The 19,685-nt window shown below is 46.1% G+C and overlaps 1 protein-coding gene across 5 annotated transcripts in view; it reads left to right on the forward strand.

Moving 5' to 3' along the window:
• Nucleotides 1-19,685, forward strand: part of SLCO5A1 (solute carrier organic anion transporter family member 5A1) — a 270,020-nt gene that overhangs the window by 117,984 nt on the left and 132,351 nt on the right. For 3 of the 5 annotated variants that reach the window (XM_081501821.1, XM_081501824.1, XM_081501823.1), the window contains one exon: nt 7,114-8,500. In XM_081501821.1, the coding sequence (XP_081357947.1) occupies nt 7,600-8,500 (901 nt within the window). In that variant the 5' untranslated portion in view covers nt 7,114-7,599. Of the gene's footprint in view, nt 1-5,277; nt 5,465-7,113; nt 8,501-19,685 lie in introns of those variants that run through there. The other 2 variants (XM_081501822.1, XM_081501825.1) reach the window with 1 other exon arrangement.

The raw sequence follows: 19,685 nt of genomic DNA on the forward strand, positions 1-19,685 counted from the left end.
GTGGCAGTGGAGGTGATGACAAAAATGTTTCAAGGGAATGCTAATCTCTGCAGACAAATGTCTCTTCTTTGCAGGGAAGTTTCTCATTACTAGCCTTGGTGTGTCTGGCATCTTTTTACTAAAGGAGGTGGCAGTTTCTAGGAGGTCCTAGTTGATAGTATTGTCTTCTTGTCCTGGCTAATTCCCAGAGGCACTGCCTGGTTTCTTGGCTCCTTCAGAGTGTAACCAGGTGTCCAAGTGTTCATCAGACTATGGTTTCTTGGGTTGGGGACTTGCAGGCCTAAAACTGATATGCTGGGGACTTCCCTGGTGGTTTAGTGGTTAGGAATCCTCCTTCCAATGCAGGGCACTCGGGTTTGGTCCCTGGTCGAGGAACTAAGATCCCATATGCCGTGGGGCAACTGAGTCTGCCCATGCAACTAGAGAGCTTGTGTGCCTCAACAAACAGCCCAGTGTTCTGCAACAAAAACCCAGCACAATAAAAACAAACAAACAAACAACTGATATGGTGGTCATCATACTCAAATCCCAGGGCTGGAGTGACTGCCTGAATCACTGTGACCCAGGGATAGATCTGTGCCTCTTCTGTTTACCTAGATTGAAATTTACTTCTCAGTAAGGGTATAAATGGGCTTCCCTGGTGACTCAGTGTTAAAGAATCGCCTGCCAATGTAGGAGACGCGGGTTTGATCCTTGGTTCGGGAGGATCCCCTGGAGAAGGAAATGGCAACCCACTCCAGTATCGTCGCCTGGGAAATCCCATGGACAGAGGAACCTGGCGGGCCACATGCAGGGAGTCACAAAGAGTTGGTCACCACTTAGAGACTGAGCATGAAAGGTATAAAAGCCAAGTTCTATTAAGAGGCGACCTTATAACCTTATAATCAATAATACCATATTGGCTCAGACGGTAAAGAGTCTGCCTGCAATGTGGGAGACCTGGGTTTGATACCTGAGTTGAGAAGATCCCCTGGAGAAGGGCATGGCAACACACTCCAGTATTCTTGCCTGGAGAATCCCCATGGAAAGAGGAGCCTGGCGGGCTACAGTCAGTCCATGGGGTCGCAAAGAGTCAGACACAACAAAGTGACTAAGCATAGACACACACACACACACACACACACACACTCCATATTGGATATTTGAAAGTTGCTAAGAGAGTACATCCTTACCACAAGAAAATAAATTTGTAACTGATGTAGACTTATTGCCATGATCATTTTGCCGTATATATATACAATATACTGTACATCTAAAACTAATACAATGTTATATGTCAATCATATTTTAATAAAAACTCATTAAATAAAAAAGAAGAGAAAATGAAGAAATCAATCATACTGTAAACTACTTTTTTGAATCAAGAATAGAGATCTGGGGAATTCCTTGATGGTCCAGTCATTAGGACTCTGCGCTTTTACTGCTGAGGGTGCAAGATCAATCCCTGATCAAGGAAGTAAGATCCTGCAAGCCGTGTGGCCAAAAACTTAAAAAATTAACTTAGAAGAATAGAGATGTAATTTAATTATATCCCAGAAGTCATTGATCTGTATACTTCTTCAGGGTCTGTTGATAAAGCTGTATTTTTATTATATATATTGAAATACATTGAATTGAATTTATATGTATGTATGAAAGGTTACCTTTGAAATACAACTTATCCCTCTTCAAGAACCAATACCTAATTCAATTAGAGTAGTGGCAACTATGTATTTTATTTTAAGCACAGAAAATATTCTGGACCTAAACCGAGCCCTTCTTCTTGTGTCTGGAAGACCTCTGAATTGAATCCTCTTAAGGGAAAAGCGATGCGAGTGGAGAAAGGGGTCCTTTCTGCTTTCCTTGCCCTGTTCTCCAGAGGAGCTAGATTTCAAGCTCATAGAATGCACTGTTGGGACTCCCCTGGCAGTCCAGTGGTTAAGACTTCGCCTTCCAGTGTAGGGGGGGCGGGTTCTATCCCTGGCTGAGAAGGTAAGATTCCACTTGCCTTTTGGCCAAAAAACCAGAACATAAGACAGAAGCAATATTGTAACAAATTCAATAAGACTTAAAAAAAAAAAAAGGCCCCAAAGGCCCACATCAAAAAAAAAAAAGAAAACCAAATGCCCTAGGTAATTTCAAAGTTCGGTTCAGTTCAGTTGCTCAGTCGTGTCTGACTCTTTGTGAACCCATGGACTGCATGCAGCACGCCAGGCTTCCCTGTCCATCACCAACTCCCGGAGCTTGCTCAAATTCATGGAATTGCAAAGGCTACCATCTTATTATATGAAGATTGGGAAAGAAGCAATTTATGTGTAAATTCGACTGATTAGTGACTTAGAAACAGCATCAGCACACCTGAAGATTTGCAGCAAGTTTATAGCCATGTGCTACCCCTCCCGATATACCTAGCAAGGCAAGTATTTGCGTCTCAGCAACTGTACTGTTTCATGTTGTGTGAGATAAGCCATGAGGGTAGCAGATCTCCATGAAGTAAGTCCATTTCTTTCTCTGAATCTGAAGATTAGGGCTGATGGAGGCATATCTGACCTTTTCCAAAGGCACATTTAACTCTGAAAGGAAAAGCTCAAGAAATGTCTGTTGCTAAATGTTTTCTTCTTGTTTCCTATATGGGCAGCTAATTGGATGTTTTGAATTCTGTTTATAAATTGTGATCTATTAGTGGCAATAAGAAAACCTATAGGTTCTCAGAATTGTTTCTGGTGTAACTGTGGTAATTGACCATGAATAAACAGCATGTGGCAAGGACATGATTCTTTGACTTTCAGCAGGGAGGCCCTCTGCTGGCACCTGATGCGATTTGGTGCCAGATTGAATTTGCTGTGGAACTACCATGTCTGGGGCTGAAATGAGAGAATGGGCCTCAGAGCCTAGAAGGACGTAAAAGGAGGCAGATCTATTCTGTTTGGATCCAGAGTAAGCTCAGAGGAGAGATAAGGTACGGGAAGTGCCACATAGCTAAGATCATGGGCAAGGGTGTCAACTGGAGTCATCTATCCTGTTTGTGGAAAAGTGACTATGGGCTTGATGGAGATCTCAAGAAGACGGGACAGGGACAGGGACAGAGAATGAGGAATGAATGTCTTTGTCCTGTTTGATAGATCAGATTGGCACTTGCCAGAGCAGTGCTGTCTCGATGTAGACTTGGAGCGTGCACTAACTGTTCTTTTGGTGTCAGCTGACTTAATATTTTGTTCTCTAAGGATCAGCTGTACATATGGTGGTTGTTGGATTCGTGAGATAATTAAAAGATGCAAAATGTCCTGTAAAGTTAAACTGCTATATGATTGAAAAGGAGAGAGTATAGGGTCAGAGTTAAGAGCATGGATTTTAGAGCATGGATTTTTTTTTTTTTAACAAAAGAAAGATTGACTTGACAGAGCACATTTTCAAAGTATGTACATCTCAAACATTTCAAGGTATGTTTGTGCCCTTCTCAGGCACTCTCAGTATAATATTGTTCTCACTTTGTGGCTGAGGAAATCAAGATAAATAAATAACGATTGAATAAATTGTTCATGGCTGTGATAACTGAGCTGGGATAAAAATTTCAAGTTGATTCTATACTCTTTTTCACTATCCCATGTGGCTTTCCAGTATGAAATGGGCTCTCCTGAGAGAATTAGTAATGTAATATCTTTGGACCTTTAAAATTGCCACGCAAAGAGAAACAGTGGAAGCTTATTTCTCTATCTGAAAATTTTAAAAAATCGATTTTGGAGTAAAACAATTGTTAAAACAGATTAAAAGCTTATTTTCGCCATCCCTGGGGAATGAAGTATTATGGAGCATGGACTTTTTATCATCCCGAGACTAACTGTGTGCCTTTACCATGTTACATAGTCTCTCTCCACTTCCCTCATCACACTGTGAAGTGGATCCCGCACTCTCACTGGGTAAGGCCAGGAGCGAGTGAAGTGGCTTTGGCATGGCAGGATGGTCAGTGCAGTCACCAGTAAATGTAGAACAATCCCCTCCCCTCGTTAGGTTACCGTCTCCCTCTGTCAGAGTTCTGCAGTGTCCTCCTACTTGCTACAGCCCATGGGCTCTTTTCCGTTATCATCCTATTTGGTGTCTCGGCAGCCTTTCCTGCATCTGAACACTCCCTTCTTAAACGTTTTTTTCTCCTCTGGCTTCTGTGATGGTCCCTCTTTTCTGATTCTTCACAGATCTCTCTGACCCTTGCTTCTAATCTCCTTTCTTAGCTTTTTCCCTCTCCAGCTCTTAGATCACCCTGTCCTCAGGGCCCTGTCCTTAGTCTACTCCTCCTCTGATCTCCTTATTCACACCCCTCATGCTGTGTCTGGCTGTGGCCTCCTAATTCACTTCCCTAATCCTAACTGCCTGTGTGTTATGTGTCTGGTGGTATATGGGATGTGTATACACTCAGATGTCCCAGAGACATTTCATAGTCAAGGTATCTTAAAGGAGAAACATCTTACCCCAAGAGCAAGTTTCTCTGCTTGTGTTTTCCTTGGACCTCAATCTCAATCTCTTGTTTACATCGGCTTCTAAGTCTGGCCACTTCTACCTTGTCAGTATTCTCAAGGAGTTCCTTCCTCTCCGTGCTCCACCACTGCTGCATCACATTTTGCTCAGAGATTGCTGAGATTGCCTCCATGCCCCCCACATGGGCTCCATTCACCCACCAGTGTCAGAACCAGCTGTCTGGTGACTGAGGTTGAATGTCACTGGCCCTTCAGTGCTGACAGCGCAGGACCTATAAAGCCCATGCTGACCTTTCCTACTGTGCCACTCTTGCTGGCCAGCTCTCTGCCCCATCGGTGCAATTACCCTGAGACTCAAGATTTCTTTGCAGCATCGTGCCCCAGGGCCTTTGCACATGCCTTTCCTGCTGTCTGGAAATGAAGGTCTAATGGGTTAATAATGGATATTATAATCGATATATAGTAATGGTTCTTCAGTGTCATCCTGTATAGAATTTACTGCATCCTTTTAGGCTACTTACAGGAGCATTTCTTCCCCAAACAGAGGTCTCCGCGGTCTAGGGATCCTGTCCTGTTCAGCTTTGGTTCCCAGAACCTACCTGCTATGGTCCCTGAGACGTGGTAGGTGCCCACGGCACGGAATAAACCAACAGAAATTTCAACTTCTTTATTCCGAGTGGGGTCTCTGCCTGAGAAGCTGACTTTTCTGGAGACCTGCTCCCTGGGCTCCTCGCGCTCCCCCGCCTTTCAGGTGAAAAGGCAGCCTGGTGGCTCGCCGCCTCCGGGCTGGGCTGGGCGGCTGCCCGCGCGCCTGCGCCCTCTGCCGCTCGGCTCCGGGCGCGTCTGTGCGCGTGTGTCTGGTTCCAGAGGCTGGGGTCACAGACTCATTCACTGATTTCCTCGCGGCTGGACCGAGACTGCTTCCCCAGGAGGCTTCCAACTACTCTCGCGCCTCCAAGGTCCTTACCTCCCCCCGCTCCATTCCCAGCCAGCCAGACTGACCGGCCGACTCACGAGTGAGTAGCGGCGGCTCGTGCGACCGTGCAGCTCGGCGAGCTGTCTCCGGCGGTCCTATCTTCCTGCGGGGCCGTGTGTGTGTGTACGTGTGTGTGTTTGCGCGCGCGCAGGAGATGTCCCTGGGCCCCCACGCCGGCTCCGAGAGCCACCCGCTTGGGTCCGTGTGCCCTTCCAAGGGTCCGCTGGGGTGCGGGAGCGCTGCGGTGCGTGTGCGCGTTCCCCCGGGCGCGAGGAAGCGAGTTTTCCGGGATTCCCCGACTTTGTATGCCGCCGCCGGTGGGGTTCCCCGGGAAGGCTCCGGAGCAAGAAGGCGGCGGGGAAGCCCTGGCTCTGAGTGGCTGGCAGGCCGGGAATCTGGGAGCTGGGCTGGCCCAGCCGAGCCGAGGGATACGCCGGAGCGGCCGCCCCTGGATCCCAAGCTCTCTGCCTTTCTCCGTTTACGCTTCCTCCTTTCTTTTCTCAGCACCATCACAAAAGCGCGTCGCATGAAACACAAATGCAGCGAAGCCCGGCTCTCTTCTCCCACCTGGTGCACATCACCTCCTCCCCCACCACCCCTCGGGGGCCGGAGGAAGAGTGGGAGTCCCGAGATAAGGGGCGTAGGCTTACCCTGGGGACACACCTGTTTTCGACTCGCGTTATGTTCAAGCTGGGTGCTGGATCGCGCGAGGGTTTTCTACACAGATACGCCGGTGAATGTATGTGTGTGTGTGGGGGGCGCGCGCGCACCCCAAGCCCACGCTCGCGGGGTGCGCTGGGTGTAAATAGCACACCTCTCTGCCAGTCCGCGCGTGCCGAGCCGGCTCCGTGGGCTCCCAGCGCGCCGTGACAGCGCTCCCGCGTCTCATTGTTTGGTTGTGGCTTCCCCACCCCTCCGCAAAGCAAACTGATTTTCGGTTTCGCTTGACACAGAGCTCTGGGACTTGGCGTGGGCCGCAGCCTCGAACGCCCCTGGTATTTGTAATTGAATAGTTCTCCCTGGCGGCTTGGGGGCAGGGGTGTTATTTTTAGTGTTGCGAATAAAGAGGCAAGCACGCTGACCTTTTTGCTGCTGCCTTGGGCTTTGAATGTGTGTCCATCTCTAATGGATGGAGAAGACTGATTCGCATCCAGTCGGCGCACACGTGCCTGCACACAAGTGTGTACACACGTTTCTACACACCTCGCTTTCCCCCTTTTTTCTTTTTTAAAAATCGGTACTAGGAGTGCATCGTGCTTGTAAAAAAAAAAAAAAGGAAAGAAAGAAACTTTCCTTTGTTCTTTTGGGCCTCTTCTATTTTGAGTAATGGAGTAGGAGTACCAAAAGGTTGCAATTAGTTCACTCGAATAAAAGACGCTGTCTGAGTCAGATCTGCCAGGTGGATAATTATTAACATATAAAAGCAGATGCTCTGTTTAAGGCAAAAGGGGCGGGGCGGGGGCAGGTCCGCCGTAGACAATGAGGGAGGGTCTCTGCCGACCGCCCGCTGCTTATTGTTTGGGCTCTAGAGGCTGCTGCCTACAGCCTAATCCTCCTCCAGGGCTTCGTTCCTCGCTTGTCCCTCGGTCCCACTTGGGACCGTCCGAGTCCCCCAGCGCTGTCCGCCGGGGGCGCCGGGACGCCAGCCTCAGCCTCCCTTCGCTGACCGCCCTCTCTTCTGCTTTGCAGGTTGGCACCTTTGCTCCCGAGGGTGTCGCGAGCCGAGGCGGCGAGGACCGGGCGCCTCTGGCCCAGCCAGCCCGACGGGATGCGGCCCCGGCAGTAGCGCTAACCGCCCCCACGCTGGGCACCGGGCGTACGCACTCCGGGCGGCAGGCGGAGCGGCAGCGGCGGAGGGGATGCGCCCGGGACGCGCCAGGATCCTGCTGCGCGCTCCCAGCCCGGGGTGGACCCTAAGTTGGGCTCATCGCAGGACCGCGCGGACCCCTGCCCTCCGGGGCACGCGGCTGCGGAGCCTCGGGGCCACGTCTGCGGTCAGGATGCACTGGGCACCTCCCTGCTGGTGAGGATGCCCCAGAGCGCGGCTCTGCATCGCCAGCCCCGGTCCCTGGTGGGCACGACTGCCTGGGCCCGGCTTCAGCCCCTCGTGCCGGTGGATGCAAAGCTCCGGAGTCCTTGAGTGCGATCGGCGACCGAATCTGAATTCTGAGAGCCATGGACCGAGGCGCTGGGCTGGAGCCCCAGGCGGGAGAGCCGCAGGAAGCGCGCGCCAGGGTAGGAGCTGTCCAAGAGAAGTGCGAAACCGAGTCCTTCAGGTCCCAGAGTTTACCCGCCCTGAACAGCGCCTCCTGCCCGCCAGACCTGAGTCCCGCGAGTGAAGAAGGCTCCGAGCCCGCTCCCAGCCATCAGGAGTTGAAGTCAGACCCCTACCCGCCGGCCCCCAGCCCCTCCGCCCCGTCTACTTCGGCAGAGAAGGCAGGACCGGCGGAACGTCGCCACGGGGTGGAAATCGGCAAAACCATGTCGGTGTCCTCCACTCTGGCCATGCTCCAGGGCAGAAGGTGCCTCTACGTGGTCCTCACCGATTCCCGTTGCTTCCTGGTTTGCATGTGCTTTCTGACCTTCATCCAGGCGTTGATGGTCTCCGGGTACCTGAGCAGCGTCATCACCACCATCGAAAGGCGCTACAGTCTGAAGAGCTCCGAGTCGGGGCTGCTGGTCAGCTGCTTTGACATTGGGAGCTTGGTGGTGGTGGTGTTCGTCAGCTACTTCGGCGGCCGGGGACGGCGGCCCCTGTGGCTGGCCGTGGGGGGTCTCCTCATCGCGGTGGGGGCTGCCCTCTTCGCCTTACCTCACTTCGTCTCGCCGCCCTACCAGATCCAAGAGTTGAACGCCTCCGCCTCCAACTATGGCCTGTGTCAAAACGGCAACTCCTCGGTCAAGATGGAGCCTCCCACCTGCCTGAAGGACTCGGGTGGCAACGACCACTGGGTCTACGTGGCTTTATTCGTGTGCGCACAGATTCTCATTGGAATGGGCTCCACACCTATTTATACCCTGGGACCAACCTACTTAGATGACAATGTCAAGAAAGAAAACGCATCCTTGTACCTAGGTAAGCCTTTCCTATCCTCTCATATGAGCTTGGACTCAAAAATGGAAAAGAAGACCCTTCTTTCACATTTTAGTGGATGGTAGATATTATAGAGAATATATGTGTTATATATTTTATGTATGTATACTTTAAGCAGTAAGCTTCTGTTTGCTTTTTGGTTTTCAAGCCTCCCTGTGGTGTGTTTTCAGTTTTGGAATTAAACAGTTGAGAGTTCTATGACTTTTCAGACTGACACTTCACGCTGGGCTTTTCCCAAGTAATACAGACTTGCACTGTGGAGTAGTGCTTCTCTTTCTTGCTGCCTGTCTTTAGAGAAGCTCTAGTTTATCGAGTTTATCTTCTCAAAGGGCTCAGGAAGGTATAGAAGTGACTGGTGTGTGAAGTGAGGTCATTGACAGCTGTCATCCACTGCTACTTCTTCTTCCTGCCTCCAACAGCAGGAAGTACTCAGACTACAGGAAACAGGCTGTATTATCTGTGTATCTTTATTTCTTACATATTGTCTGCTTCACTATTAAGAAAAAAACTTAAGTGATATCAAATGACTAGGTTATCTTTATGCAGAAGCAACCTCACAGGTTGTAAAGTTTATTCAAAGCTGTTTTTATTGTTGGTTTGAAGACCCTCAGTTCCATGAAATTGGGAGAATAATGATTACTATTTTCTGCTATTTTCTGCAGAGCAGTCGCTGGTGAACAGTGAAAGGGGAGTGAAAGTGATACTCAACAAAGAGGGGCTATGCTTTTTCCTCAGGACAACTATTGTCCTTAGAGGATGTTGGAGCCCTTTGTAGTCCCCAGTAACTGGCCCAAATAAAGGGTTTTATAATTTGTTGTTATTATGAAATGCAAGAGAAATAAATTTTTATTCAGGCAGGGAGCAATAGTTTGCTTGTTACTGTTTTTCTTTTCAATTTTTACTTTTGGCCCTTGGTGGGTCTTGGTTGTGGTACATGCGGGCTTCTCATTGTGGTGGCTTCTCTTGTTGGGGAGCATCGCAGGATCTTAGTTCCCCCACCAGGGTTTGAATCTACATACCCTGCATTGCACAGTGGGTTCTTAACCACTGGACCACCAGGGGAGTCCCTTGCTTGTTACTTTTGCCTCCATGTTTTCTAACGTTTATATGTGACAAATTTTCAAACGTACAGAAAAGTTGAAATAGTAGTATAGGGAACATCAGTATATCCAACCACCTAGATTCAATAATTATTCATTATTGTCATGTTTGCTGTATCAACCTGTGTGTGTTTGTGTAGAATATATATATATATATATAGGGTGGGAGGTTAAGACTTTTGAAAGTAATCGTGGGTCCCTTTAAGCTTCAGCACGTGTCTTGTGAAAATAAGGACATTCTCTTATATAACTCAGGAGCTTAAATACCCTAAGAAAGTAACTATTCTATATGATCATCAAAGTCCAGTCCACATTCAAATCTTCATTGTCCACTCATTGTCTTTTCTAGCTATGTGTTTTTTCAAACTACGAGCCAGTCAAGATTCATTCAATCATTGCATTTGGTTGTTTGCTTTCTTAGTGTTTGATAAACTAGAAAAGTGTGTCAACTTTTTTCTGTTTCTACTACACAGACTTTTTGAAGCGACAAGGCTAATTTGTGGAATACTCTACATTCTACAGTTATCTGATTATTTCCTTGTGGTGCACTTAGCTCATTCCTCCATATTCTGTGTTTCTTGTAAACTGAAAGTTCAGTCTAAACGTGTAATTCAGTTCAGGCAAAATGTTTTTGGCCAGGCTCCTTCATAAGTCGTGTTGTGTGTTGTCTGTTAGATGCACCTGCCCATTTGCTAGGTTGTTGAGTTTAATCACTTAGTTGAGTTGGTTGATTGTCAGGTCTTTCCACTGTAAACATACATTTCTCTCTTTGAAAACAACCAGCAGTCTTTAGAGTGACATCTTGACCCTGTAAACATCCCAATTGTTTTCTTTATTCTTTCTGATCTTTTCTTCCACTTATTTTGAAAACTTGGATCTCCCACCCATGTCTAGGTACCACTGACACAAATCTGCTTCATGAAAAACATAAGCAGAGCCCCATACAAACAGAGAATATCTGCTATCAGAGCCCTGAGATCTAACTTTTCTGGTAGTGGTTGCCCCCAAGAAGGGAGGGACTCCTCTGGTGGCTCAAATGGTAAAGAATCTGCCTGTAATGAGGGCAAACCAGGTTTGATACCTGTGTTGGGAAGATCCTCTGGAGAAGGCAATGACAACCCACTCCAGTATTCTTGCCTGGAGAATCCCATGGACAGAGGAGCCTGGTAGGCTACAGTCATGGGGTCTCAAAGAGTCGGACGCGACTGAGTGACCTTTTCACCAAGAAGGAAAATAGCAAGTGCATATTCAGTGCTGAGCAACTTTGCTTCTTGTGGGAAGACCAAAAAATGAGACACAAGCCCAGCATCTGAGGTGCCTTCGATGTAATGAAGAAATATTTCCAGTTTAAGGTAATACCTGAAGTGACGTGAAAGGGGAAGAAAGTCCTACAGATGGGATTTGCTCCCGCCCTCCCCCTACCTCCTCCTCCTTCATTTAGATATTGACTAATAATCATTTTTTGGGAAAATGTCTTGATGCCTGCCTTCGGATACATTCTTGGTGTAACTCGTAGGAGTTCTGCTTTGTATTAAATGGATCTTGATAAAAGCTCCAGTGGTTTCAGTACCAGGAATCTTAGCTGTGTTATTTCATCTAATGTTCTCAATGGCCTTAGGAGATGGGAATTGTTTCCCCTTTTTTGTGAATGAGGAAACTAAGGCCCAGAGAACTTAAATGACTTGGTTATGGGTGTCAAACTCACACCGTCTGACCCCAGAGCATTTGAACTTCTGAAAGCCCACTGAAACCAAATGATGGGTCCCATTCAGTAGGGTCCTAAACGGTGCAGAAGGATGCAGAGCTGGCTTAACGTCCTCAAGACATAATCAAAACAAGATCATTCTTGAGACCTTTAAAGCAGCTTTCACAGGTTACCTCCGTACAAATTTAAATCAGGGAGACTGCTATCTTCTTCCATGGTGGCTCAGATGGTAAAGAATCTGCCTATAATGTGGGTGTCGTCTAGTCAAGGCTGTGGTTTTTCCGGTAGTCACATATGGGTGTGAGAGTTGGACGGTGAAGAAAGCTGAGTGCCGAAGAATTGATGCTTTTGAATCAATTCAAAGACTGACATTCTTTGTGGTGGTGTTGGAGAAGACTCTTGAGAGTCCCTGGGACTGCAAGAAGATCCAGCCAGTCCATCCTAAAGGAGATCAGTCCTGGGTGTTCATTGGAAGGACTGGTGTTGAAGCTGAATCTCCAATACTTTGGCCACCTCATATGAAGAGCTGACTCATTGGAAAAGACCCTGATGCTGGGAAGGATTGGGGGCAGGAGGAAAAGGGGACGACAGAGGATGAGATGGCTGGATGGCATCACCAACTTGATGGACATGGGTTTGGGTAGACTCAGGGAGTTGGTGATGGACAGGGAGGCCTGGCGTTCTGCGATTCATGGGGTCACAAAGAGTTGGACACGACTGAGCGATTGAACTGAACTATAATGTGGGAGACCTGGGTTCAATCCCTGGGTTGGAAAGATCACCTGGAGGAGGGCATGGCAACCCACTCCAGTATTCTTGCCTGGAGAATCCCATGGACAGGGGAGCCCCCATGGCGGGCTACACAGTTCATGGGGTCACAAAGAGTCAGACACGACTGAATGACTAAGCATACACACCGTCTTCTTAGCACATGAGCAGCATTAACCTGTTGTGACATGGAATTTTTCCTATCAATAATAAATAACTAGGTGTATATTGTTGTGATTTTCTGCAAAACTGTTATTCCATATTACCTTGTCCACTCCCCACCTGTTTCTTCACTTTTTGGTCAGTCTTTCTAACTGATAACAACTACAGAATGGGGTGGGGAAATAAAAGCAGGTAGCAGGTTAGTAATTGCAGTTGGGAACAAAATCTGAATTAAAGTAGAAATCATTGAAATGGAATGTAAATGTATACCTTAATCTTTTGAAAGTTTTGATATTAACATACTGGCAACTTTCCATGTAGAAGTGATGTGGTTGTAGATGTGACCCAGCAGTCTTTACACACATTCAGCGCCCTAACTCCTGCCAGGAGAGAGGTTCAGTGTCAACCTGGAGCATAGAGAAAACTTTGTAGGTAGGAAGAAGTAAGGCTAGCAACTGCATCACGATTTGCGATTGGATCTTAAGGAGAGAGAAAATGTGACCTTTTGCAAGGCACAGAATTCATGAATCAAACAGGGAAACAAGAAAGAATGACTAACCAGGTAGGAAAAGGAAAAAATAAAGGATGCTTTTCTAAAATAGAAAGCCACAATGCCAACTGAATGATTTTCAGGATAGGTGATGATTGGCCACGGGCCAGCCATTGGCCAAGCGGTGTGAGGGCAGCCACTCCACCTCCGTGGTGTATCCACTCTCACGTCAGACCATAGACAAGGGTCAGAGTCTGCATAGTGCCTTAGAAAGAGCACCAGATGAGGAGGCAGCTGATCTATATTTTAGTCTGGCTCTACCAGACTAAAACACAGTTTGGTCAGGAGACTTTAGACAGATCCCCAAATATAATTGATCAGGAGACTTTAGACAAATTCCTTAACTTCTCCAGCTTCTGTTTGCACTTAGGGCTTATTCCGTTGGTTTCCTGCACTGTGATATTTTTTTAAAAAATTTATTGTTGATTGAAGGATAATTGCTGTACCATATTGTGTTGTTTTCTGTCATACATCAACATGAATCAGCGTAGGTGTACATATGTCCCCTCCCTCTTGACCCTCCTCCCGCTTTCCACCCCATCTCACCCCTCTCGTTTGTCACAGAGCCCTGTTTGAGTTCCCTGAGTTATACAGCAGTTCCCACTGCTCTCTGTGTTACATATGATCGTGTATAAATTTCCATGCTACCCTCTCCATTCGTTTCACCCTCTCCTTCCCCCTCTGCTCTGCACTGTGATATTTAAAAAAAAAAAGTTTTACTATCGACAAAGGTCTTTTCTTTTTTTAAAAAGATTTGTTTACTTGTTTATTTATTTTTGGCTGTTCTGGGTCTTTGTTGTTTAGTGCAGGCTTTCTCTAGTTGAGGTGAGGGAGGGGGCTACTCTGTAATTGCGGTGTGTGGGCATCTCATTGTGGTGGCTTCTTTGATTGCGGAGCGCAGACTCTAGGGCTTGTGCGCTGAGTAACTGAGGCATGTGGGCTCAGTAGTTGTGGCGTTAGGGCTTAGTTGCCCTGTAGCATGTGGGATCTTCTGGGTAAGAATCCACTGTACTACCAGGGAAGCCCCCTCACTGTGATATTTTGAGGACTAAATGGGATTACGTGTGTGCAAGCACTGTGCCAGCTGTAAGAGCAGCACTTCAGTTTGTTAGAGCTGAATTCAAACTCGTCCTAAAGAGTGAGCAGAGTGAGGAGCAGGAGATATTCTACTCCGTTTGTGTCTGAAAACGTTTAAACATATCTCTTTATAATCGAGAAAAAGGAAAGAACCATTATGTAGGAAATCAGAACACTGAGAAATCACTGCTTATATATTGTACAAGACAATCCTTCTTTTTCTGTTTTTTTTTTTTACATTTTGAATATTTAATTGCTTATGCTTTTAAAAAACTTATGTAGAATATTGGCTTTATCCTTTATGTTGTACAATATATCCTTGTAGTTTATTTTACACATAATAGTTTGTGCCTCTTAATCCCCTACCCCTTGATTGTCCCCTCCCCACTGGTAACCACTAATTTGTTGTTTATATCTTGTGAGTCTGTTACTTTTTTTTCTGTTATAATCACTAGTTGCATTTTTAAGATTTCACATGATAAATGACATCATACAATATTTGTCTTTCTCTGTCTGACTTATTTCACTTAGCATAATACCTACCCTGGTGGCTCAGACTGTAAACAATGCGGGAGACCCAGGTTCTACCCTTGGGTCGGGAAGATCCCCTGGGGAAGGAAATGGCAACCCAGTCCAGTATTTTTGCCTGGAGAACTCCATGGACAGAGGAGCCTGGCGGGCTACCATGGGTTGCAAAGAGTTGGACGTGACTGAGCAATTTTCACTTGGAGGATGGACCTCCAAGTCCATCCATGTTGTTGAAAATGGTAAAATTTTGTTCTTTCTTATGGCTGAGTAATATTCCATTGTATACGTGTACCACATCTTCTTTATCCATCCATCTGTTGACGGGCACTTAGATTGCTTCCATACCTTGGCAATTATAAATAATGCAGCTATGAACATTGAGGTACACGTATCTTTCTGAATTAGTGCTTTTGTTTCTTTTGGATATATACCCAGAAGTGGAACTGCTGGATCATATGGAAACTCTACTTTTAGTTTTTTTGAGAAACCTCCATACTATTTTCCACAACGTCTGTACCAATTTACATTCCCACCAACAGCATAGGAGGGTTCTCTTTCCTCTGTACAGGAAAATCTTGATCAGTGTTTGGAAAACGTTATATTCTGATTGGTTGCATTTTCTGAAGCTCCATGGTTTTGCTGCCAGAGCTTTCTGCTTGGCAACCTTTGACGACTATTTTTCTTTAACATATGAACATTTATGTAATGTATATTTGCGCTTACTGTAACATAACAAAACTCCTCTGAAGTCTGAAGGCCTGTGGTGTCCCAACTTCACCACTGTGTGTCTTCATCTGTCCACTTTGACTATGCAGCATGTTGTTGAGGAAGAACTGAAAGTGAAGTCGCTCAGTTGTGTCTGACTCTGCGACCCTATGGACTGTAGCCCGCCAGGCTCCTCCGTCCATGGGATTTTCCAGGCAAGAATTCTGGAGTGGGTTGCCGTTTTCTCCAGGGATCTTCCCAACCCAGGAATCGAACTTAGGTCTCCCGCATTGCAGGCTGACTCTTTACCCTCTTAGCCACCAGGGAATCCCAACAAGCAAGAACTGGTTCCAAATTTGGTCCCAAATTGTGAATAAATTAAAAAAAAATCAGGAGTATCAATAATTCTATTATTTTAAAGTACATTTCTTTTTTTTCCCCTTTAGCCATGGTCTTTATTGGTTGAATATTTGCAGCTGTCATTCTGTATACAAATTTTAACTTCTTACAGAACTCTATATTCCATATTGCTAGGTCACTTCACTCTCCATTTTATGCCACATTTCCATCAAGAAGTATTTCCCCAAATCACAGTCTGCCTGATTGTATGTTGTTGTTGTTCAGTTGCTAAGTTGTGTCCGACTCTCTGTGATGCCATGGATTGTAGCCTACCAGGCTCTTCTGTCCATGAGATTTCCCAGGCAAATATATTCTTGATGCTTCTTTTCTTTTTTTTTTGACATTTCTTCAGTCTTTTAAAAGTAAAATGAGCTTGAAATTAGTTGAGTTCTATTTCATCAAGATTTTAGAGTTGAATAAACATATATATGTGTGTTTATGACTGTCTCTCTCTCTCCATCTATCTGGCATAGATTGCTCTTTCTGAGTATGAAAACCCTTAAACCTATCTTTTTAAAATATGTAATTAGAAAAAAGAAGTCACTTCTTCAAAACATTGCCTAGAAAATCTTCATCTGTTTTTTAGTGATGTTTTATTAGAACAATCTGTGTCTCTCTAAAAAGCAGAGACACATTACTTTGCCAACAAAGGTCCGTCTAGGCAAGGCTATGGTTTTTCCAGTAGTCATCTATGGATGTGAGAATTGGACTATAAAGAAAGCTGAGCACCGAAGAATTGATGCTTTTGAACTGTGTTGTTGGAGAAGATTCTTGAGAGTCCCTTGGACTTCAAGGAGATTCAACCAGTCCATCCTAGAGGAAATCAGTCCTGAATGTTCATTGGAAGGACTGATATTGAAGCTGAAACTCCAATACTTCGGCCACCTAATGCGAAGAGCTGACTCATTTGAAAAGACCCTGATGCTGGGAAAGATTGAAGGTGAGAGAAGAAGGGGACGACAGAGGACAGGATGGTTAGATGGCATCACCGATTCAATGGACATGAGTTTGAGTAAACTCCAGGAGTTGGTGATGGACAGGGAAGCCTGGCGTGCTGCAGTCCTGGGATTGCAAAGAGTCGGACACGACTGAGCGACTGGACTGACTGACTGACTGATGTCTCTCTATATAAGATTTTATTTATAGTCATAAAAACAATGAAAGATACACATACATATCTTTCAACTCAGGGTTCCTTAGAAAGATATAACCAAGTGTATCTGTGGCTTTGCTAGTTGGGGAGTTATTCATCATGAACAACAGGCCAGCTCGGGTAGGCGGTCAAGGGCCATTGAGCCTTCCCTGGTGCCAGCTTCCTCTCTCTGCCTGCCCAGCCCTTGTTAGCAGAGGCTGTAGCACCTCAGGCATTGCAACCTGTCCCCTAGAGAAGGAGAACGTGGATGAGGCAGTGTCATTTACTCTTGAGGACGTTCCATTGGCCAGAATGGAGTGCCTGGCCTCTCCTAGCTAACAGGATTTTGGGGAAGGCAGGTTTTAGATTTTCCAGTCTGTGCGGGAGAGGAAGGCAGGTAAGATGAGAATGGCATGAGTACTGAGTGACCTCTAGTTACATCTCCCACACTGCTCATATGTTCCCTTCTGTCTTGGTAGCCAGAGATTTCAGGCCTTTCCCCCTCCATCACTATATTTTTATTATTTTTTTTTTTTTTAATTTATTTTTTGGCTGCACTGCCCAACATGTGGGATCTTAGTTCTCCAACCAGGGGTTGAGCCCCTGTCCCTTGCATCCCTGCATTGGAAGTGGGGTGTCTTAACCACTGGACCATGAAGGAAGTCCTTGACCCTTTTATATATTATTTTTTATTGTTTTGGCTGTGCCGTGAGGCATGTGGGATCTTGGTTCCCTGACCAGGGATCGAACCTGCACCCACTGCATGGGAGGCTCAGAGTCTTAACCACTAGACCTCCAGGGAAGTCCCTCTGCTGATCACAATTAATAATCTCTCCTAAGTGTCTTGTAGCATAAGGTCTCTGGATCTTTTTGTTGGGATTTTGGAAGGGCATAATAAATAGCACCTTTCCCCTTCACTTGAGTTTTGAGCTAATTGAGAAATAAGGAGTAAAAGCATGAGTGCCAAAAAATCAGTTTTTAGAACTGATGGAAGTGAGGTTGAAAATATAGTTCATATCTTTGTGCACCTGGGCTTTTTAATAATCCCAGCATTACATAGACGTACGCAACCAGCTACCAGCAATGCTGACCCTCATCCTCATGGCACTCCTGGGTCTCCCCATGTGGGTGGGGGGACCAGGAAGGGGTGGTGTAGACGAGTCTTGTGCCCAGAAGGAGCAGGGTGGAATTTTTACTCCCTATGTGCAAACTCACTCCCAAGAAACAAAGAAGAGGAGATGAGCTGAGCATCCCCAGTTTATTTTCAAATTCATCCGTCATGTTAATCCCCCGCTGCTTTCCCGGGGAGGAGCAGTGATGGGGGAGTCTGGTGAGCCAAGAGAGTAAAGATCATGTGAACACACAGTCTCTTCTAAGACTTCGAACTGGGCATTTGTTCTGCTTTAATTTTGCTCATCTTGTTTACAATGTGTTCATCTTTGTAAGCCACACACAATCCCTTGGGGAAGTAGGCTCTGTACAGATCATGAATAAATAAAAAAATAATCTCCATTGGAAGCTAATACGAGGGAGAGGGATTTGAGGCAATGATCCGGGACGCCTGGAGGAGGAATTACTGGGATGGATGCAGTGCAGAGCTGTGAGCACAGCTGGGCATCGGTGGCTGTGGCAGCTCCTGGCTAAGATGTTGGTGAGTTTCATGTATACCTGGGGCAATTCATCTGTGGGTACATCTTCTGCACCCTGGCAGTTCCTGAATTTACGTCAGCTGCCTGGTGGCTACCTTTGGCCTCTTAAGAAAAATTAGTCATCTAAGATGCTGATAAACTTAGATTCTACCTGAAAAGCAGAAAGGTTTCCTGCATCACTGTGGAAAAGGTGGTGGGGGCGCACCTTGATTTAATTCAGCCCACTTGCCAACAGCTGAGAACAGCCTTTGTTAGTAGTATTCATGATCCATCTTTCACATTGCTATGAATTCTGTTATCTCGGTCCTTCTGAAACTTTAAGATATGTGTGTGAATCACCACGGTATCTTTTCAAAATGCAGATTCTGCTTCTGAAAGTCTAGGGTGGGGCCTGTGACCCTGCATTTTTAATGTGCTGCCAGGTGAGGTCAGTGCAGCTGGTCCAGGGGCCCCGTTTTGAGCAACAAGGGTCCAAAGACCACAGATCTTTGACTCTTTTCAAAGAGTACTGTACTTGGCTCTGCTTTTTAAACCATCTAGAAATTTTAGCAGTGAATTGGGAGTTTGGTGACAGACAGATACAAGGCCTGGGTGTTTTGGAGATGGTTTTGGAGGCTGGAGATCAGAAATTTGCCAAAAGTGATCAGACAGAAAAGGAGTGGGCTGGACTGGATGCCTGACTTTTCTCCTGCAGTGATAGACAAGCCACAGTGTGTCCTAGAGATCATCTCATTCAGGCTCATTTGTAAAAACTGATCATTTGACACATGAGGGAACCTGGACTCCAAAAGAAGAAGGGATCTGTGCTATGGAAAACACTGTGGCATTTCTTCAAAAAATTAAAAATATGACCCACTTCTTTTTAAAAATTATTTCATGTTTGGCTGTGCTAGGTCTTCGTTACTATGCAAGGGCTTTCCTCTAGTTGTGGGGAGTGAGGGCTACTCTCTAGTTGCGGTGCGCGGGCATCTCATCGTGATGGCTTCTCTTGTTGTGCTTCCCAGGCTCTAGAGCGCAGGCTCAGTAGTTGTGATGCTTGGGTTTAGTTGTCCTGCAGCATGTGGGATCTTCCTGGACCAGGGATTGAACTGGTGTCCCCTGCACTGCAGGGTGGATTCTTAACCATTGGACTACCAGGGAAGCCCCTATGATCTACTTCTGGGTATATAGCCACAAGAATGGAAAGCAGGATCTTGAAGAGATATTTGCACACCCACTTTCATAGCAGCATTATTCACCATAGCCAAGAAGTGGAAGCAGCTTAAATGTCCATTAGATGGATGAATGGATAAAAAATGTCTTATATACATATAATGGGATATTATTCAGCCTTGAAAAGGAAGGAAATGCTGACACATTGAGAACATTGTGTTAAGTGAGATAAAACAGTCC

Source organism: Giraffa tippelskirchi, chromosome 6 (genome assembly GCF_054371585.1).
Source record: "Giraffa tippelskirchi isolate mGirTip1 chromosome 6, T2T-mGirTip1v1.2.pri, whole genome shotgun sequence".
NCBI lineage: Eukaryota > Metazoa > Chordata > Mammalia > Artiodactyla > Giraffidae > Giraffa > Giraffa tippelskirchi.